Consider the following 22,445-nt stretch of genomic DNA (forward strand, 5'->3'; position numbering starts at 1 on the left):
GTGGATGAAGCTAAGAAGTGCAGGCTGATAGGAATTGGATATAGATGTCTCCTGAGAGGCACAGCCAGAGCATGTCAAATACAGTGGCGAATGCTAGCAGCAAGCCATTGAACTGAGAACTGGACCTCAGTTGGAGGAATTACAGAAAGATTGAAAGAGCTGAAGGGACTTGCAACCCCATAAGAACACCCATGCCTGCCAAGCAGAGTTCCCAGAGACTAAACCACTACCCAATCACTATACAGGGACTGTGCCATGGACTCATCTGCATGTGTATCAGAGGATGGTCTTCTTGGGCACAAATGGAATGAACAGCCCTTGGTCCTGCCTAGGCTGGGAAAGTGGATGGCTGGTGAAGGTAATACTTTTATAGCAGAGGTGGAGGGCGATGGTATTCAGACTTATTTCTGGAAAACAAGGAAAGAATAACATTTGAATTCAAAATGAAAAATACCCAATTAAAATTCAACAACAACAAAATGGTATTTTGAGCTTCGAATCAAAAAAAGCCACAGTCAGGAAACAGAGAATTGTATGCCTATGGTTTTCTTCAAATATGCTCAGGGCCCAGGTAGGTTCTGGGTCCAGGCTGGACCAAGCAGGTTCCTGCCACTGACTGCTCTTCTATTCCTGTTTCCAGAGGCACCATGCAGATTAATATTGGGCCAGAGATGTGGGCAGAGCTGGTCAGAAGTGGCTTTCTTTCCTGTGGTCTCAGGATTATCTGCATTCCTGGGTGTTCAGCATTTTCTGCCCCGGGATTTGGGTGCAGGATTCCCAATGGCTTTAAACTCCCTTATACAATGTTTATATGTCCTGGGAGGTGTTACAGAAAAATTAATGTTTATCCTATTAATTTGGTCAAAACTCTCATCGACAGAGTATAATTTACAGGTAACTATATATTTGACAGCAAGCATACACAGTGGGTAATGTATGCATGATGAAGTTGAAATTCAGAGTTGGAAACACAGTGCACAGTGACTGTATAAATGCCTGTGAATCTCAGTCTGACTGGGAAGTGATTTGATGCCCAGTCCCCATGAGAATTCAGAGATCCATCCCTCCCTGATAGCTGTGGGACTTCAGATGTTGACACTAATGATCAATAAAGAAGGTTCCTAAGAGTGAAGAGTTTAAGATTACTCCTTTATTGACCAGAATACATCCAATTTACTTGATAGTAAACAGATGCAGGTAGTAAATATATACAGTCTATATCCTTATCAAAATAGAAAAGCAAATGAACAAAACAACAACAACAGATAAATAATAAATCTTCAAATGAATAGAAGGAAAACCAAATAACCAAAACAATTAAAAATTAACCAAACTTTAAATAGAAGAATTGCGCTAAGCATTCTTTTGCTGCTCCTTTTGCAGAATAGACTTATAGCCTGTGGCTTGCCTTGGAGACATAGTAGACAAGCAGTTAGTGATGGTAACAATCTTTTCGAGAGGAGTGGAAGTAGGTCTGTTTTGTTGGAGTGGGGGTATTAAGGAAAAAGCCTACCAATACTGAGTATAAATGATATTACAGACTTTGTCACAAAGTCTTTCCAATGTTGTGAACTGATCTCCATGAAACTCTTCTGGATGACCCATCAGGACAAGTACAAATTTACACATGCACAGTCTTTCTGGATGACCAGCAGCTCTTGATTGATGTGCATCAGCACTTCTCTGAGTCCCTCAAAAAGTGCACATTAGTTGGAGAGGCTGAGGTGAAAGTATGGCCTATTCAATCCAAAGAAGTTAAACTAAAGGAGGAAAATGCAGTCCACAATTGCTATGGATACTACAGATGAGACACAATAGTGGTGTATTTGCTGTGCACACTTAGTTCTCCTCCTGTAGCTCTTCTCTCCAAGGGAGATCTTATCCTGGTCTGTGTCATGTTCGAGTTTCTGCTGGAGAATTTCAGACCTAGCAGAGCAAGGGAATAAAGATTTATTGAGTGGTTGTCAATTCAGCTCTCCCTCTTACATCAGCTCTATTCAGTTGGACAATCCAGCATGACTTGTCAGCTGAGGTCAGTCCCTGCATCCCCAAGTGACATAGAGTACCTGCGCTTGGATTTATATCTCAGCTTTTAACACTGCTGGAATTTGAACTGTGGACTATGCACTGTGCTGGGATTAAGAGAAAAATGAGCATTTTTTCCCACTGGTCCAGGTATATGACATTGAATAATAACATTGTAGCTATGTCTGAATCTGAGTTCAAGAGAGGTATGAGCAACGTAGAATACCATGTGGATTCCTTCTGGAGAACATGCCCAGAATTGAGGTGAAATTTCTGATTATGTTAGCACTGAAGGAACCCGTCTAGTTTCCATTTGTAACCACTGAGTCTGCAAATACACAGAGAAGCCATCTCACTTCAAATTCATGCTCACTGCATAGATCCTGTAATCACTGAGAATGTGCTCCATGTAAATCTTCCCAGCGTACACATGGACATTAAAGGTGATTATGATGTAGAAACAGAACAGCACCCCTGTAAGTCTATGGCTAGTGTAAGGCAATTTGTGAGAGGACAGAAGAGAAAATGTCCTCAGATCTTTCCGGAGAGATCACAGGAAGAAAGGAGTAGAACATAGCAAGAAATCCAGAGGATCATATATATTGTTTCATGGGCAAAATTCACATGAACTGTACCAGAACTATACTCTGAGTAGCTCTTTAACTGCCTGAGGCTGAAATCCATGTAGGTGGTCATTCACCCAAAACGGGTACTTATATAGGGAAAGGATATTCAAATGGCTTCTTCCAGCCTGTGTTCCTACCTGAACATTAATGCTTAATGTAAAGATTCCCCAGGATTCGCTGGAGGCATAAAAACAAATGTTGACTGGGATATGTACATAGTGGCCAGACCTATAGACAGCTCAGTCAGTGATGTGCTGTCCTCCCATAAACCGTCATAGACTCAGGGTTCTTTCCCCATTAACAATCTGGCTTAGCAAGTCCCAAAGGCTGTGTAGAGCAGTCTTGTTGCTCAGCAAAGGATCATATATTGGTGGTGGACTAGACTCTTGTTCTTGTTCACTCTTTCAGACTTTCCCCAAAGTGTGCAACTTCTTCTAATCGGAGCTGTCTTTACCATAGCCTGAGTGACTTCATGCCCAAAGCTAGAATCATAGGAAATCTCCATAACCAGGATCCAAATCAACAAATTTTCTCCCCGTAATGTGATTGTTCCACAGATAATTTGAATAAGTAAGTAAACGCTTGCATGGATTATCTCACACTGAATCAGAATCTATGGAAGGGCTCCATCGTATGGTACACTTTTACTCCTTGGCTGATGGACGTCTGGATAGATTCTCCTTCAAGGTTACTCTGGGACCACTACAACATTGATGCTCCCTAGTTGCAATGGCAATACCTACTCCTTGTTGTGGAATCACTGGGTTAACTAAAACTTCTGTTCCACTTTCTGAACATGGCTTCTCATAGGGCTACCTGTTCTTACACTGTCAGACCCATTTGAAGCTCATCATTTCTCCTAACCCATTGAGGCTGAAATTAACTGAGAGAAAATGATGTTGATCGACAGCACTTGCAGAATGCTACACAGATAACATAGAGGAGCACTTTGGATTATCTGTGCACCTAAAGGGGTTCCTGAAACTGCCCTGTTCTTGCACCACAGCATAGCTATGGGACTTTTTCTGGATGACGATACAATTCCAAGCAACTCAAATTCTCAATGAATAAAATCCAAGCCAAACTCCATGGGGAAGTTGTAGTGTGCCAAGGTAGCTCGAAAGAAATGGTAGCAGGCAATGTGGAAAGCAACCTTGGAGAAGACACAGTGAGTGACATAACCTTCCAGTGGGCTTTCACAATTCACAAAGAACAGAGAAGCAGAATAAACTCATGGATTTTTCTAGAGAAGCCTTGCCCTTACCTCCCAGTACTCCATTCCTTTGATGTGCTCCAAAGGATTTCAATGCAGATCAGTAGTTTTGCCCCTAATCACTTGAAAATCTAACTTTACAGGTGTTTTTGTGTCCTCTTTTTGGGGGTTGCATTTCTAAAGGATTTTATTGTCCTGCTTCTACACCATAACAAAAAGGGACCTGCAAGCTCTAGGCCTGTACCATTTGTTACCCCTGTGAAACATGACTCACTTGAACATATTTCCACTCCTCCCCCAGACTTCACAAGATAATTCATTCTGAAATTTTTGGAAACAATAAATTAGTAATTTAAGTGTCCTTTTGCTGTACAGAGCTAGATGGAGATGCCAAATGACTGGGCAGCTCTATTTCATGTTTCATGGATGTAAAGTGAACGCTTAGAGTACTTTTCTCATGAAACTTGGAAATAGAGGGAAACATACGTTCACTACTGCAAACACACACACACACACACACACACACACACACATATACCCACACACACACCACACACACACACACACACACACACACACAAACACACACACAAACACAGACACACAGATACACACTTGCATGCACAAATGAAAACTTTGCTCTTATGCAGCACATTTCCTGTTGAGTGAGGAATTAGTGGGAACAATGCTGTGTACAAGTCTCTTAGACACAAGTAAGATGTGCTGCCCTGGCCTGTACTCATTTCCACTTCAGGAAACCTTTCTATGCAGATACTTGCTGGTCCGACAAGTAAGTTACATGTTCTGCACAGATAGCCTAAACAACACAACATCAAATCCCCAAGAGAGATTTCTAGGAAAAGACTCCATCAAGCTCTATGCTGACTCATCATAGGCCCCTCACTAAAACTACTCTGTTTCCTTCATAGAAGACTTTGGAAGCACCAGAGGAGACAGTGACTCATGGTCAGTTCCCAGGAACATTTGATCACATTAGAGTTCCTGTGGTATTAAAACAACCTCAATGTCAGTCAGAAAAAGGCTAAATAAATAACATACAGTGAATTTTCTGAAATGCAGCACTGTGTACAATATTGAGAGGGAATCTATCCTGAAAGAATGCAGTGCCCATGATATAGTCAGCAAAGCAATGTCAGCAGAGGGTTGCACTCTAGGATTCCATGCAATATCATGGTGAAGCCAATAAGACAATCCAGAATCTTCCCGCGGGATAACTCTGTTCAGGTAAAGTGAAGAAATCTAATCCTCATTTTTAAAATAGCTGAATGGTTTAAGAATGTGTTGAGACAAATAAGAGAGGGGGCTCATCTTGGAACTGGACGAATGATGCAAAGACTGCTGGCCAGCACAAAACAGGAAGCTTCATGTTTGTTGAGAGACCTAGGCTTAAAGGACTAAGTTAGATAATGACTGGACAAAACTGCATGTCATGAACTGGCCTCCCCGCATGCTCCCTAAGATGCAGGTCAGCACAGCAATGCAACTTTCTTGGTGAGAATTGGGGGTACATATGGATAACTTTGTTCTTGAAGTCTCAAGTCTCTCATACCAACCCTCAGCCTTTGAGAAACCTTTTCCACATCCTTGCTCTTCTAAACAGCTTCAGGTTCTAAGGCCCAGTTATGAACTCTCCAGGAGCACTCAAATAAGACAGGACTGACATGCTGATACACAGGCTCTGTAGTTACCCAAGATCTATGAAGCATGAAGTCACCATCTTCATATACAGGGACATGAGGGGAGGAAGAACAAAAGCCACCACAAATGACAATGAGAACCATTTCTTTGGCATTTCCACCAGGCTCTCCTCCTTGAAAACTACTTACTTCCTGAGTCTCACAGGATCCCTGTAAAGAAAATGGGCTCTGGGCTTTTGCTTCATCCCTCAAAGCCCTGCTCTAGTCTAAAGAGGGGCTCCCACATAGCACCCTCCATCCATAATGGCATGTAGTGCTCTGCTGTGTGATCAACCTATCTCCCTTAATGAAGTGCAGATTCTCGAAGAGCAGGAGCATTTGCTTTCCAAACATGCAGTTTCTTGAAAAGGGGCTATCTCCACAGAAAGCCTTGTAAACCATCACATGAATGAACACTTGGATGAGACCTAGGTCAGGACATGGATCAGTCAATAGACAGTTACATTGGTTTGTCTATGTTTATGGTAAGACCTGAGGACAACCTGACCCTGAGGCCTAACCCTACCTGCTGTTGCGTGGCACTGGGGTCACAGATGTTCATTCCGGCCTCTTCCCAGAGCCTCTTTGTCTCCACAGAGAATGCTGGCAGTTCAGTCTGCTCCACCAGCAGTTCTCTCTTCTCATTCAGCAAAATCTGTATATTGTTCTTCAATTGAGCTTGTTCACGCAGGAGCTGGGAGTGCCTGATGCTGAACCACAAACAAAAAATGGTAAATCCCAGCCAGCTTCTATTTGCCTGTCACTCCTACAAGTCCAATCATCCCTTCAAGGGTCCTCATCCTCAGAAATCCCCAGAATAGAGCCACACTATGCAAGTTAGCACCAATTAGAGGAGGTCAAATCCAGAATCCACATTCCACATGAAGCAAAGTACTTCTGAAAATCCTGACACTAAGACGGTTTATATAAATCAAGGAAGAAGAGATGGTCCATAAGGGAGCTCGTATGTCCATGGTATGGTGAAACCATCTTCACGTTGTGGGGAAAGCCTCTCTGAGGGGTAGTTGAAGACCCAATAGATATAGACTCTTTCCATGTGTTTCTCATGGATCACAGATCTTTAAATCTCCTGTCAGAGTCCTAGAGATTCAGAGTTGATTGATATTCCCATCATGGTGCAAACCTTTTCAATCTAGAGGAACTTTAACAGGGAAAATAACAATTGGAGGGTCTTCTACACCCTTCACATGTAGGACAACTGAGTCCAAGAGCTACAAATCTAAGACCCTTGCCAGGAAGCAGCCTTCTTGTTAAGAGTCAAACACCATGGAACCAGAGCCCTGACTTTTGTTAAAGTCATACAGGACAGAAGCATTCCCTGCCTAGTGCTGGGTTCTCATCTCTGTCAGCGACTCACCGGTAGGAACTGTTCACTTGTATGAGCTCCTTGTACCTCTCCATGGCATCACTTATTGAGTTGGTCATCATTTGCATAGCCATCATTCTCATCTCATGTTCAGATTGAAGGACTGGCAATTCGACATGCAGCCTGGGTTAGGTCATGGCCAAAGGAACAAATAATGTTTTGAACTCACGATTTCAGAATTAGGTGAAATGTAAATAAAAATATATAATAAAAAATTTCAAATTCAAGGAATGGTGGAAGGGAAGAAAATGGCAAACTCAAAAACCAGACCAAAACCCAACAGTGAGACTCAATCCACAGAAAATATTTCTATGTAAATAAGCAAACATTTGTTTTGAAATAAGGACTCCTTGGAATCCTGAGAGATATGGTTCTGCAAAGACTCACTATATAGGAGGGGGCAGAGCCGGAGAGCTCCCTGTTTGGGAATAACAACTGTCAAGACCACAGTGACCATTTCTAGGTCACAATAAACAATCCATGGATAGTTAAAAAAATAAAAAAACTAAAGATCAAAGCAGGTGAAACAAATTAGGTAAAATCAGACTGTTCTCTCTATTACTTAAACTCAGTATGTTCCACATACTTGCTCCTTCAAAGTATTTGTACTGGTTAAGTTTATTATCCTGGGCACAGGACAACAGAGTCACAGTACCAGTTGGAGGGACCTGACCATCAAGAGCTGGCCAGGTGAGCATGATGGAATTCACTAGTTCAGGAAGAAGATTCCTCCAGTCTGTGCCACAGCTTTGGGCCCAAGAGAAAGCTGTGATGACATTTCTCTTGTTTTGAAAGCAGGTATACTCAATCCTTGGTTTCTATCGTTACATGAATTCCCAGAGGGCATAACTATGTTTGACAGGGAAGAGGATTTATAGCACCCCCTCCCCTCAGGAGAGTCCTGTGTGCCACCAAGGTATACAGAAGGAGCAAAGTGCTGTGTTGATCAGTGTGGGCCTCCATGTACTAATCACTATCATGACCTGCAAACTGTTGATCAAACAAATCCTCAGACCCATTCAAAGGTCCCAGACGTCCTGATCCAGAGTAAACCACCAACAAATACTGCCACATATATACACACCAACCCATATCCAAACACGTTTAGAATTCCAACTACATCCATGGAGGTGCCATAGAATCAGTGTATAATGAACAAATTCAGAGGAAAGAGTGATGACGTGCAGGCATTTCATTCACACACACAGTTGCAGCAAGTGTGACAAGGTCATTCTAGCTGTTGACAGAACCAATGCTAATCCAAGAGGCTCAGGGTCAAGTACAAAAGAGGTTGACCCTAAACACACAGCACCTAGCTCATCTCACAAGCAAATGCCTGCCAAATCTCCTTCAAATTCAGGATGAGAGGTGAAACTCTCTCGTGCTATGAGTAAATCTTGAGGTAGCAGAGAGAGAGCGCAAGACAGTGAACAGGTTACTGGGCATAATGACTACCTGTGGTCCCACTCATCATAGATATAAAGATCCAGGATTTGATAAAGTTCATCCCTCTCGAATTGACACTTCTGGATTTCAAATTTGAGTTCCTCCAGTTCCTTTAGACACTCCTCTTGCTGACTGATGACATTTTGGGATGATGCCTTCCTACCAAAACCTGTATTCAGATAAACCCAAGTGAATTTGCATATTTGAACCAATGGGCAGAATAGATCATTCTGAATCCGAAAAGGAGGTGGAGGAAGGGGAAATGGTAGAGACTGGGTGAATCCCTGAAAGAGCAGAAAAGCTTTCTTAAAGGTTGATTCTTAAGCTATGTCCCTGTTCCCAACCTCTAATGCCATACACGTGCCACACTCACTATTACACAACCCGTGGCACTGAAAGTTATAATATGACTGAGACATAAACATCTGCGACATTGTTATATCAGATGTGGTGCAGATAATCCTGGAGTTCATAATGACTTCATAATGTTTAGCACCATCAAGCTCTAACCAAGTGTGGTCCAGCCCAAAGTGTCTGAGAACTCAATTCATGACTAGGGGTGCATCCTTCCTTGTTCTCGCCATCAAGACTTATGTAACGTACAGTAATCTAGAGGATGAAGTGCTTCAACTCCCAAACATGGATGGTTACATTGTTAATCTCACAGTGCCTCCTCCTGCCAATCATTGACACTCATAGTTAAAAAGCTTCAAGAAAAGACACTGAAGTCTTACAACTTTATGGCTTTCTCTCAAATTAAAGATCAGGAACTCCTGACTCTTGGTTTGCCTTTGAAAAATCCCAAGGCTCCTGCTTGTAAGGCCTAGTCTTAGAAGGCACATCTCAAACCTACCTCCTTGAGGATGTTCCCCAACTCTGCCCAAGACTCACCAAGCCTTCCCAAGAATGATTTCCTCCTTCCTGTTTCACTAGAGAGGGGGTCAGCTTCCCTCTGACCTGGTGCGGTCTCTCCTTGATCAACACTTTCCTTCCGAAATAGCCTGAGCAGCTGGCGAAACATGCCTGCTTGTGAACCCAAAGGGAACTGAAGTAATATCCCAAAGGCAGTTGGTGTCACCACAACACTGGTGACATCACAGAAGATTCTAGGGATCTCTTAGATACAATAGAGTGTCCAGTGAACGGCTTACTGGTGATGTCACTGGAAAATTCTATGGCCTACCTACTAACCAGCTCTCCCCACACTGATGAATTTCTGTGGGGACCCTTTCCTCCAGTCTCCCATGTGTCACTGGGAATACCATTTGGCAACCTCTATTTCAAAGCTAGATATGTCTCTCTGCTTCATTAGAAGTCAACAATGCTTTTGCTGCGGAGGGTTTCTTACAACCCTGAATTGGAGAACAGATTTTTCTTAGCACCCAAATCTCTAGGGACCAAGGAGGAGGGAGACTTTTCTTAAAAGTAAATCTACTACTCGAGACAATGCATGTGACATGTATTTCGATTTCTAAGCTTTTTCCCTTTTTCTGGAGGCCAATATATTTCTTCTATACCTCTGAGTGTATAAAACCTGGAAATATTTGCTTACTGTGCAGTCCTTGAAAGCCGACCTTGTTTCCATTTACATATCCATGTATTTCACAAAATCAATGGTCTATAATCCTATTTTTTTGCAATAAAAACTCCTTTTCCTTGGGAACATAGGGATCAACTACAGAGCATATATAAAACAATAAATTTCTGTCTGTTTTATATATTATGGAGGACATCCTCCCTTTCTCAAATATAACAAGACAATTAAATTGGACATCAGTGAGCAAATGTCAACCTGGACCTTGTGTTACTACATTGTAACTATATAACCATCACTTCTCCAATATCCTTCTCCGTGAATAGACAAGTCTAGGCATGAGAATATTGGGGACTACAACATGATCTTTTACTTGTAGCAAACATAAGAATCAGGAGGACGGGAAGGGAGTGGAATGGTCTGAGTTCAGGTTGAACCTCAATTTTAATGGGTCCATACGTTCAGGAGGGAGTCTATTTGGCATTGTGATATACGGATTCTGTCTTCTTATCATAGGTGTTATAATAATTCAACATGAATGTGTGCTATAATGCCAGCCCACCTCAGAGATGTAAGAGTGAAAATCATGTCTGACCTTTCTGGGAAGAACTCTCCCTTTTACTACCATCTGGAGTTATACAACATCACTATACAAAGCTCAGAAGAGAGGGGTGCAGATGTGCGGGCCTTAGAAGTTGAGGATCTTTTCTACTGATTAAGCCACTTGTTTTTCCTATGTTATTTTTCCCTTGCTCTTTTACTAATGGTGGCTGACTTCTTTCCTGGCCTGAGGTAAACTGGAGTCCAATCTTTTGGATTACCGAACCTTCTATTTTCGAGATGACAGTCCCACCAAGGGTCCTACTGCATACAGAAGGTATGAATAAGTCTCAGGGGCTGGAGTAAGTTAAAAAGGTCTGTTACAACAAAGAACTGATTAAGAAAACAAGAGCCCAGTTCTCATCAAGATCACAGTTGTATGAGATTAAGAAAATGTGAATAGGGCATCGGGTGAAAGATAAATTATTTAGGAGGTCATAGGCCTAGAAGGGTTATCCTTTGATCTCAGTGGCGCTGCCATTCTTTCTGCCATTCCTCGTTCTCTGCCACAGGACCAGAGACTTCCCCATACAAATGGCTGGCCTTGCCAAAGACCTGGCAGGGCTTCTCCCTGTAGAATAGGACATGTAGAGTCCTTGAGGACTCACCAAGCGGTCTCCTCCACACAGGTTCCTTGTTGTCAAAGGGAAATGTTCCTGCAGAATCCTGCCATGGCAGCAGGAATTTCAACCTGGCTGCTCTTGGTCCAATTCACTGGGTGCAGGCCTGAGGCCCAGGGGTATCTGGGGAAAGAAGCAGCACACACTACCTCACAGCTCTCTCTTTGTTGGATGCAACTGCTAGGACTGTGATAGGATTTTTGTTTCTTTGTGTGTTTATTAGAAATACCTACAAAGCTGATTAAAGTTGCAACATGCCTTCATACCCAGAGTGCAGAATGTTTTTACATCGTTGTCGTTCCTGTTTTATGTTTGGATTTTGTTTTTTAATCCCCTCAGGAAATTTCCGTGTGCTTAGAATGTTAAGCACATGCTCAGGAGGGATCGATTATTCAAGTTAGGCAAAGCTTTTGTTCTCACCATCCACTCCACAGATGATGCCATTACTTACTTTGAAATAAGAAAACAGTCATAGAGAAGTAAATTAACCTGTAAGCTATCACAGAAGAAACACATCATGATTGTGGAGTGGCACCCCAGTATTTTGTATTTCCTAAGTTATTTTTATTTTAAACTTTTTTATTGGATTTTTTTTGGGTACATTTCATCTTTTTTAAATCCTTAAAGGTATCTTTTATTCCTCTCCTCCCATTTACAAGGTGGGATTTCACCTGTGATTGTTAGTCCAGATAGTTTGGTCAATGGCTTAGATATCACCTTGGCCTAGTTTCCTTGGCATAAGCTGTGTTAGAAGCAGACTCAAAGATTCAGGACCAACAAATAATGAATTCCACTACATCTGGATACCTAGACTCACAGCCAGGAAGGCACTGGATTTCCATTCACTATTTAAACAAAAGATGCAGTTCATTAACATGTAAAAAAATTTCTCATGTATATTAAAGTGTTTACCATGATCATACAGTTTTTCTTTCTTTTTTTTTTTTTTTTGGAGCTGGGGACCGAACCCAGGGCCTTGCGGTTGCTAGGCAAGTGCTCTACAGCTGAGCCAAATCCCCAACCCGATCATACAGTTTTTCAAATACCTGGCATTCATCTTTTTCCAAATCCTAAAATTTCTTTCTTATTCACAGTTTCTTTTTCTGAATATTTCTTAGTATTATTATCATTATTTAAAATTTTAGTTTTTTAAATATATATATACATTTTTTATTCAAAACTTATTCCGTTTTGCAGCTTTTGGTCCTTAAGCCCCCCTGCCGTGCCCTCTCCAATATGTATGGTCCCCCAATCCATGCCACTTAGAAACCCCTTCCCGGACAATCCCCTGCACTGAGGGTCCCACCTTGTTAAGAACAAGGGCTTCCACTTCCACAGGTGCCCCAACAAGGCTATTCTCTCCTACATATGCAGTTGGACCACTGGGTCAGTCCATGTATAGTCTTTTGCTAGTGGTTTATTTGGTTGGCATTGCTGTTCATATGGGGTTGCAAGCCCTTCAGCTCTTTGAATCCTTCCTCTAATTCCCATAAAGGGCGTCCTGTTCTCAGTTCAGTAGTTTACTGCCAGCACTGACCTCTTTATTTGTCATGCTCTGGATGTGTCTCTCAGGGGAGATGTATATCCGGTCCCTTTCAGTAAGCACTTTTTAGCTTCATCAATCTTACCTAGTTTTGGTGGCTGTATATATATGGGCCACATGTGGGGCAGGCTCTGAATGGCTGTTCCTTCGGTCTCTGCTTTAGATTTGGCCTCCTGTGGATATTTTTGTTCCCCATTTTAAGAAGGAGTGGGAGCATCTGCACTTTGGTCATCCTTCTTCTTGAGTTTTCTGAGATCTGTAGATTGCATCTTGGGTAATTTGAGGTTTTGGTCAATATCCACTTATCAATGAGTGCATATTGTCAATGAGGGGTGCTGAGTACCTGGAAGAGAATGAGGGACAAGAGACGCGAAGAAGGACGCCAAGACAAGAGTCTGATCAAGGTGACAATTTTATTTTTCCCCAAGGATGAATTTGTACCATAAAAAGGTAAGAGAGAGAGGGGTGAAGTAAGAAACATTTACGCACGCCAAGGACACAATATTCGTGTGGTCAGGGAATTGGCTGATGTTGACAGGATGTCAGAAAGATCACAGGTTTGTCATATCTATTAGTCAGCAGGCTGTTGGTTTTTCAGAAAGGTTACAGGTCATGACATTGGGTATCTTAACATCACACATTATCATATGATTATTCATCTTGACCACCACATTTGTATTAGTCTTCTGAGGTGGCTGTGGATTTTCCATGAACCCAGTCATACTTAATGCTAACCATAATAATAACATCAATAATGGAGGGCTTCAAGGCCATTGCTCCCAACAGCATACCAAGTGTGTTTTTCTGTGATTGGATTACCTCACTGTGGATGATATTTTCTAGTTCTTTCCATTTGCCTATGAATTGAACGTAGTCATTGTTTTTGATAGCTGAGTGGTACTCCATTGTGTAGATGTACCACATTTTTCAAATCCATTCCTCTGTTGAAGGGCATCTGGGTTCATTCCAGCTTCTGGCTATTATGAATAAGGCTGCTATGAACTTAGTGCAGCATGTTTGTTGTTGTATGTTGGAGCATCTATTGAGTATATGCCCAGGACAGGTATAGCTGTGTGCTCAGGTAGTGGAATGTCCAATTTTCTGAGGAACCTTCAGACTGATTTCCAGAGTGCTTGTACCAGTTTGCAATCCCAGCAACAATGGACGAGTGTTCCTCTTTCTCCACATCCTCGCCAGCATCTGTTGTCACCTGAGTTTTTGATCTTAGACATCCTGACTGGTGTGAGGTGGATTCTTAGGGTTGTTTTGATTTGAATTTCCCTGATGACTAAGGATGTTGAGCATTTCTTTATGTGCTTTTCAGCTGTTCGATATTCCTCAGCTGAGAATGTTTTCTTCAGCTCCGAACCCCATTTATTAACAGGGGTGTTTGGCTCTCTGTACTCTAACTTCTTGTGTTTTGTGTATACTTTGGATATTAGTCCTCTATCAGATGCAGGATTGGTCAAGATTTTTTCCCAATCTGTAGGTTGCCTTTTTGTCCTAATGACACTGTCCTTTGCCTTACAGAAGCTTTTCAGTTTTATGAGGTCCCATTTGTCGATTCTTGATCTTAAAGCATAAGCTATTGGTATTTTGTTCAGGAAATTTTCCTTAGTTCTTATGTCTTCGGGACTCTTCCCTACTTTTTTTCGATTAATTTTAGTGTATCTGGTTTGATGTGGAGGCCCTTGATCCACTTGGACTTAATCTTTGTCCAGGGCAATAAGGATGGGTCAACTTACATTCTTCTACATGCTTACCTCCAGTTGAACAAGCACCACTTGTTAAAAATGCTATGTTTCTTCCATTGAATGATTTAACTCCTTTGTCAAAGATCAAATGACCATAGGTGTGTGGGTTCATTTCTGTGTCTTCAATTATGTTCCACTGATCTGCCTGTCTGTATGCCAATACCATACAAACTATTGCTCTGTAATACTGCTTGAGGTCAGAGATGGTGATTCCCCCAGAAGTTCTTTTATTGTTGAGTATAGTTTTTGCTATCCTGGGTTTTATGGTATACCAAATGATGGCAAATTGCACTTTCTACCTTTATAAAGAATTGAGTAGGAATATTGATGGTGATGGCATTGAATCTGTATATTGCTTTTGGCAAAATAGCCATTTTTTACCATATTCATCCTGCCAATCTATGAGCATGGGAGATCTTTCCATCTTCTGAGATCTTCTTCAATTTCTTCAGAGACTTGAAGTTCTTGTCATACAGATTTTTTACTTGCTTGGTTCAAGTAACAGCAAGTTATTTTACATTATTTGGGACTATTGTGAAGGCTGTCATTTCCCTAATTTCTTTCTCAGCCTGTTTACCCTTTGAGTAGAGGAAGAGTACTGAATTGTTTGAGTTAATTTTATACCCGGACAGTTTGCTGAAATTGTTGATCAGGTTAAGTAGTTCTCTGGTGGAATTTTGGTGGTGCTTATGTAGACTATCATATCATCTTCAAATATTAGTATTTTGACTTCATCCCTTCTAATTTTTTCCCTTTGACCTACTTTCATTGTTTGATTGCTATGGCTAGGACTTTAAGTACCATATTGAAAAAGTAGGGAAAGAGTGGTCAGCCGTGTCTAGTTCCTGGTTTAGTGGGATTCCTTCAATTTTCTCAGTTTAGTTTGATGTTAGGTACTGGTTTGATGTATTTTGCATTTTCCTATATTTAGATATGGGCCTTTAATTCCTGATCTTTCCAGGACTTTATTAATGAAAGGGTAATGAATTCTGTCAAATGATTTCTCAGCATCTAATGAAATGATCATGTGTTTTTTTTCCTCTGAGTTTGTTTATATGGTGAATTTCGTTGATGGATTTCTGTATATTAAACCATCCCTGCATCCTTGCCATGAGGCCTACTTGATCATGATGGATGATCATTTGGATGTGTTCTTGGATTCAATTTGCAAGAATTTTATTGAGCATTTTTGCATCAATATTCATAAAGCAAACTGATCTGATTTTCTTTATGTTTGTTGTATCTTTGGGTGGTTTAGGTATAAGAGTAATTGTGGCTTCATGGAAGGAATTTGGTAGTGCTCTGTCTGTTTGTATTTTGCGGAGTATTTTGGACAGTATTGGTATGAACTCTTCTAGGAAGGTCTGATAGAATTCTGCACTAAATCCATCTGGTCCTGGGCTCCTTTTGGATGGGAGATGTTTAATAGCAGTTTCTATTTCTTTAGGAGTTATGGGGTTGTTTAGATGGTTTATTTGTTCCTGATTTAACTGTGGTACCTGGTATCTGTATAGAAAATTGTCCATTTCCTTCACATTTTCCAGTTTTGTTGAATATATGTTTTTGTAGTAGGATCTGATGATCTTTTTAATTTCTTCAGATTTTGTTGTATGTCTCCCTTTTATTTCTGATTTTATTAATTTGGATACACTCTCCGTGACCTCTGGTTAGTATGGCTAAGTGTTTATTTATCTTGTTGATTTTCTCAAAGAACCAGTTCCTGGGTTTGCTGATTCTTTTGATACTCAGTTTTGTTTCTTCTTGTTTGATTTCAGCCCTGAGTTTGATTATTTCCTGCCTTCTACTCCTCTAGGGTTTATTTAATTTTTTTTCTAGTGCTTTTAGGTGTGCCGTCAAGCTGATGACAGATGCTCTCTCCTGTTTCTTTTTGCAGGCACTCAGAGCTGTGAGTTTTCCTATTTGCACTGCTTTTATTGTGTCCCATAAGTTTGAGTATGTTATATCTTCACTTTCATTAAGTTCTAAGAAGTCTTTAATTTCTTTCTTATGTCTCCAATGAACAAGTTGTTATTGACTTCAACTTCCATGTATATGTGGGCTTTCTGTCCTATTTGTTGTTATTGATCAGCAGCCTTAGTCTGTGGTTTTTTGATAAATGCATGGGATTACTTCTATCTTCCTGTACCTGTTGAGGCTTGTTTTGTGACTGATTATATGGACAATTTTGGAATAGGTTCCATGAGATGCTGAGAAGAAGGTATATCCTTTTGTTTTAGTATGGAATGTTCTATAAATATAAGTTAAATCCATTTGTTTCATAACTTCTGTTAGTCTTTCTATGTCTCTGTTTAATTTCTGTTCCCTTGATCTGTCCATTGATGAAAGTGGTGTGTTTAAATCTCCAACTATTATTGTTTGTGGTGCAATATATGATTTTTTTTGAGCTTTAGAAAGGTTTCTCATTGTTTAGGGACACAACTGCTATATACTTTACAAATATAGCAATAACCCAGAACATCCGCAGGAAGCCTGTGACCATTGGCCACACGAAGATGAATGTCTTTCAAAGTTCATCATGATTTTTGGTAAGATCTTCCGCATAATTGGTGGCTTGGCTTCCCATAAACATGGTCCAGTTGTCTAGAATCTCCTCCTTGGTTAGCATCTCATCCTTGCTTTTGTCTGACTCATATACCAGATGCCAGGCCTCAGCCTGTGCATGGTCATAGTCCTGAGGGAGGATCCAGTGGTGAATCTCATCCTAATCCAGTTTCCCATCCTTGTTCAGATCTAGGAAATCATTGAACTGCTCCCCAGACAAAACCCAGTCTGTCATAGGGGAATTGTCCACATGGGAAAAAGATGTCCAAAATGTACTCATCCTGGTCCACAAAACCATCCCCGTTCTTGTCGATATCCTCCAGGGTTTCCAGAACTACAATCTCCTTCATATGCTTTAAATCCTCTTAGTGTAGAAAAGCAATGAACCACTCTTGAGTAGCTGTCAGGTCACCGTCAAGGCCTTAAACCTCCTCTCATTTCATCTCGTGGAGGCACCTTTTTTTTTTTTTTTTTGGCTTTGAATCTTTTTATTGGATAATTTTAACTTACATTTTTTTTGTTGTTTTCAGTTTTTTTTAATTTATTTAATACTTAATAATAATTCTTTGGTTTCCGGGCAAACATCCCCCTCCCCCTCCCCTGCCTTATGGGTGTTCCCCTCCCAACCCTCCCCCCATTGCCGCCCTCCCCCCAACAGTCTAGTTCACTGGGGGTTCAGTCTTAGCAGGACCCAGGGCTTCCCCTTCCACTGGTGCTCTTACTAGGATATTCATTGCTACCTATGGGGTCAGAGTCCAGGGTCAGTCCATGTATAGTCTTTAGGTAGTGGCTTAGTCCCTGGAAGCTCTGGTTGCTTGGCATTGTTGTACATATGGGATCTCGAGCCCCTTCAAGCTCTTCCAGTTCTTTCTCTGATTCCTTCAACGGGGGTCCTATTCTCAGTTCAGTGGTTTGCTGCTGGCATTCGCCTCTGTATATGCTGTATTCTGGCTGTGTCTCTCAGGAGCGATCTACATCCGGCTCCTGTCGGTCTGCACTTCTTTGCTTCATCCATCTTGTATAATTGGGTGGCTGTATATGTATGGGCCACATGTGGGGCAGGCTCTGAATGGGAGTTCCTTCAGTCTCTGTTTTAATCTTTGCCTCTCTCTTCCCTGCCAAGGGTATTCTTGCTCCCCTTTTAGAGAAGGAGTGAAGCATTCACATTTTGATCATCCGTCTTGCGTTTCATTTGTTCTAGGCATCTAGGGTAATTCAAGCATTTGGGCTAATAGCCACTTATCAGTGAGTGCATACCATGTATGTCTTTCTGTGATAGGGTTAGCTCACTCAGGATGATATTTTCCAGTTCCAACCATTTGCCTACGAATTTCATAAAGCCGTTGTTTTTGATAGCTGAGTAATATTCCATTGTATAGATGTACCACATTTTCTGTATCCATTCCTCTGTTGAAGGGCATCTGGGTTCTTTCCAGCTTCTGGCTATTATAAATAAGGCTGCGATGAACATAGTGGAGCACGTGTCTTATTTATATGTTGGGGCATCTTTTGGGTATATGCCCAAGAGAGGTATAGCTGGATCCCCAGGCAGTTCAATGTCCAATTTTCTGAGGAACCTCCAGACTGATTTCCAGAATGGTTTTACCAGTCTGCAATCCCACCAACAATGGAGGAGTGTTCCTCTTTCTCCACATCCTCGCCAGCATCTGCTGTCACCTGAGTTTTTGATCTTAGCCATTCTCAGTGGTGTGAGGTGAAATCTCAGGGTTGTTTTGATTTACATTTCCCTTATGACTAAAGATGTTGAACATTTCTTTAGGTGTTTCTCAGACATTCGGCATTCCTCAGCTGTGAATTCTTTGTTTAGCTCTGAACCCCATTTTTTAATAGGGTTATTTGTCTCCCTGCGGTCTAACTTCTTGAGTTCTTTGTATATTTTGGATATAAGGCCTCTATATGTTGTAGGATTGGTAAAGATCTTTTCCCAATCTGTTGGTTGCCGTTTTGTCCTAACCACAGTGTCCTTTGCCTTACAGAAGCTTTGCAGTTTTATGAGATCCCATTTGTCGATTCTTGATCTCAGAGCATAAGCCATTGGTGTTTTGTTCAGGAAATTTTTTCCAGTGCCCATGTGTTCCAGATGCTTCCCTAGTTTTTCTTCTATTAGTTTGAGTGTATCAGGTTTGATGTGGAGGTCCTTGATCCACTTGGACTTAAGCTTTGTACAGAGTGATAAGCATGGATCAATCTGCATTCTTCTACATGTTGACCTCCAGTTGAACCAGCACCATTTGCTTCATTATGGAATAAAGAGAAATGAAACATAACTTTGAAACTCAGAGTTCAATATAAGCAATATCACCATTTCTTTAACTGGTGATTTCTGAAAACTTCATCATTTTTTCCATGGGCTTCTACAGTAATGATACTCAGTCTCAATTTTGTAAGACACAAATAGGCAACTCACACTTCATTCTTGGCTCCCACAACTGTCAAAGGGAACAACACTGTTGCTGTCCATTGTGCTTCCCTATCAATCCTGCTATGGATGGTAATACATTCCAGTCTTTTAAATGTGTAAACAGGCCACCACTTGAGGGGAAAGTTATTATAATTACCCAAACAATATACTCTCTAAAATTTTCACATACATTTTACTGATATCACAAAGCAAATTCACCACAAATATTTAACCAATTCAAACAGAAACATTGAATAGCTCTGCAAATAGGATCAATAATCACATTCACTTGAAAACAACTATCATGGAAACAAACGACATAATCAGAGAAAAGATACATCACTAAAAGCTCCACAAGCAGCAAAAAAGACACTACATTTCTTGGTTTGAAAGTTAGGTGATACACTTGATCTTTAAAGACAGGCAATGTACTTGATCTTTAAGCCCTGTCCACATAGAAACTGCAGTAGATGACAATCTTTTGTAAGATTTATTTATTTATATGTCAGACAATGCAGCTGTCTTCAGACACACCAGAAGAGGGCATCAGTACTCATTACAGATGGTTGTGAATCACCATGTGGTTGCTGGCATTTGAACTCAGGACCTCTGGAAGAACACTTGGTGCTCTTACCCACTGAGCCATCTCTCCAGTCCTCACAATGGCCTCTTACACAGCATCACAGTGGTCTATTTCACTAGATGGCTCCAGGGTGATAACAGAGAAACTTTCACAGTTCCTGAGCACTTCTGAGTTCAAACACCACCAGTGCCCACTCTGTTCTGTAGGCACATTCTGACCTTCTCCTAAGGGTTGTCAGCCACAAAAGGGACGGGTTAGCACCAGACAGCATTCACTGCCCTATCCTAAAAACCCCCTCGATTCTGAAAAAGCCACATTCCATGCTTGCTCCATATTTGAGGAAGCCAAATGGTTGATCTGGCTCAAGGCTCTACTTTTCTTAGCACATCAACTTTCTTTTTCCACTTCTTGTCACAAGAAGTATTTTTTTTTATGCTGCAACTACACTGCAATGTGTGAAGGAAACCACCATCAACTCTGGGTGCCACCTCTTGAAATTTAAAATTCACAAAACAATTCATGGCTTTCTAATCAGCACCATGGAAAATAAACAAAAACAAGCAAAACCATTCCAAAGGAACTTGCTGATCTGGAGGCCTGCTCATGGCAGGCAGGAAAGAATTAAATTATGCAGAACTGTAATCTCTCAGAGCTCTGGAGGCTAAAAAAGAGGAAATCTCTGTTTATGTTCCCTTTCTCCGAGTAATTGAAGGAGGGTATTTTACATCCTCCAAATACAATCTCTTGCAAGGGGCAACCAATTTCAAAGTAGATCAGAAAAAATCTATTAAATAATACATTCATTGCCTGAGGTTTTAAGAAAATATTTTCCCAGGATCCCCGTCCATTAACAGCACACTCCAGATTACCTCTCCATTCTTTCCCAATGCCTTGGGCTTTCCAATCCCTACTTCAGCTCTCCATACATCCCTGAACCCTCCCTTCCCCTACCCTGCCTCCTTCTGCCACTGCTTTCCCAGGACAGGGGGAAGGGGAGGGAGGGGAGGGGAGGGGGCGGGGCCAGAACCAGCCAAGGACAGACGCGGGTCTCCTACCTACCTTGATTCTGTTGCTCTGGCGGTGCAGCCCGCCCTGCTTGCTGCTTGCTGTCCCTGGGGACCAGACCGGAGGTCGGGCTAGGGTCAGCGCGAGCTCCACGCCTCGAGGTCCCCTGGCCTGGGCTTCGTTCCTGGACACTGAGAGGCTGCAGTCTCCATTGGAAACACCGCCGCTGTCATAGCGCGCCCTCCCGGGGCCGAGGTGACCCCAAGGCCGCTAAGGCCCGCTTCCCTGGTCTCTTCTTCTGCTTTTTCTTTTCTTTTTTTCTCTCTCTTTTTGTTCGCGACGTGGCGCCTGCGAAGAGCTCGTCTCCAGGAAGGAGGACATCGTGCAGGCAGAATCACCTCTGGGCCCTGCCGGGGTCAGAGAGGGAGAGAGAGGAGTCAGCTTGGGCGGCGGCGCCCCGGCTGCTGGCACCTGCGGAAGGAAAACTGGCCCAGGCACACGCGCTGCTGCCGGCGCCAAATATAACGCGCGTTCCCCGTCCCCTCAGGCCCCGCGCTCACCCAGGAGCTCCGCGTGCCCTGAGGCCTGGCTCGGGCGCGGTCGAACGGCGGGGTGGGAAGGACACGTGTGCCCACTGCGTGGTGCAGGCAACACGCTGAAGTGTGACCCGCGGAGGCGCCTGGTGCCTAGCTCCCGGCTGCGCCCAGGCCCGTCAGTCCCCCTCAGGGCTCTGCGGAGGCCCAGGGCTGCTTCTGAGGCCCCCAGGCCCACCTTGACATAACCGCGGCCAAAGCCTCCGGATCTTCCAGGTGCCCCAGGCTGGAGGCTTGGGCATGGCGATTGTGGTTGCCACTCTCCTAGGCAGGCTCAGCAGGGCACAAGCCACCACCTGCTGTCCTCACCTGAAGGCATCCTGACCTGGCTGTGAGCCCACATCCAGCAGGCTAGCCATACATTTACCATATCCATACACCCGTAGCTCCATATGCACTGGACCCCAGGGAAGTGCTCAACATTCATTGCTTTTGCCACTCAGTTTGCCACAAACGTTAGAAATCTGAAAAGTTCAGCAAATTTGAAGGTGTGAATAAGTCCCAGTGACTGGAGTAAGCTCAAACAGTCTGTGACAACAAAGAACTGATTGAGCATCCAAGAGACAAGACCCTCACCAGGATCATAGTTTTATCCCAGTAAGAAAATTTGAATAATAAGTATTCAGGTGAAAAGATAAATTAGGAGGTCATAGACCTAAAAGTTTTATCCTTTGCCCTCAGGGGAGCAGCCATTCTGTCAGCCTTTGCTGGCCCTCACACAGGATCAGAGTTCTCACCTGGAAGCAGGGTTATCTGGAAGGCACATAATACATATCCACAGACTCCTCTTTGGGTACAAACTGATAGGCAACTTCAAGGCTTAAAGTCATTCTCT

The 22,445-nt window shown here is 42.3% G+C and overlaps 1 protein-coding gene across 2 annotated transcripts; it reads right to left on the reverse strand.

Moving 5' to 3' along the window:
* Positions 1 to 1,135: 1,135 nt before the first annotated feature.
* LOC134480501 (uncharacterized) lies at positions 1,136 to 21,477 on the reverse strand. 2 transcript variants are annotated; one of them, XM_063268004.1, is made up of 5 exons: positions 21,072 to 21,477; positions 8,404 to 8,563; positions 6,940 to 7,071; positions 6,088 to 6,271; positions 1,136 to 1,926 (listed from the first exon to the last, which is right to left on the reverse strand). In XM_063268004.1, the coding sequence occupies exons 3-5, from the start codon at positions 7,029 to 7,031 to the stop codon at positions 1,921 to 1,923; spliced, it is 282 nt and encodes a 93-aa protein (XP_063124074.1). In that variant the 5' UTR covers positions 7,032 to 7,071; positions 8,404 to 8,563; positions 21,072 to 21,477; the 3' UTR covers positions 1,136 to 1,920. The 2 variants fall into 2 exon arrangements, with proteins under 2 accessions (XP_063124074.1, XP_063124073.1); XM_063268003.1 differs by lacking the exon at positions 21,072 to 21,477 and adding an exon at positions 9,286 to 12,058.
* Between the last annotated feature and the right edge of the window lie 968 nt (positions 21,478 to 22,445).

The sequence above is a fragment of the Rattus norvegicus genome, chromosome 9 (assembly GCF_036323735.1).
Source record: "Rattus norvegicus strain BN/NHsdMcwi chromosome 9, GRCr8, whole genome shotgun sequence".
NCBI lineage: Eukaryota > Metazoa > Chordata > Mammalia > Rodentia > Muridae > Rattus > Rattus norvegicus.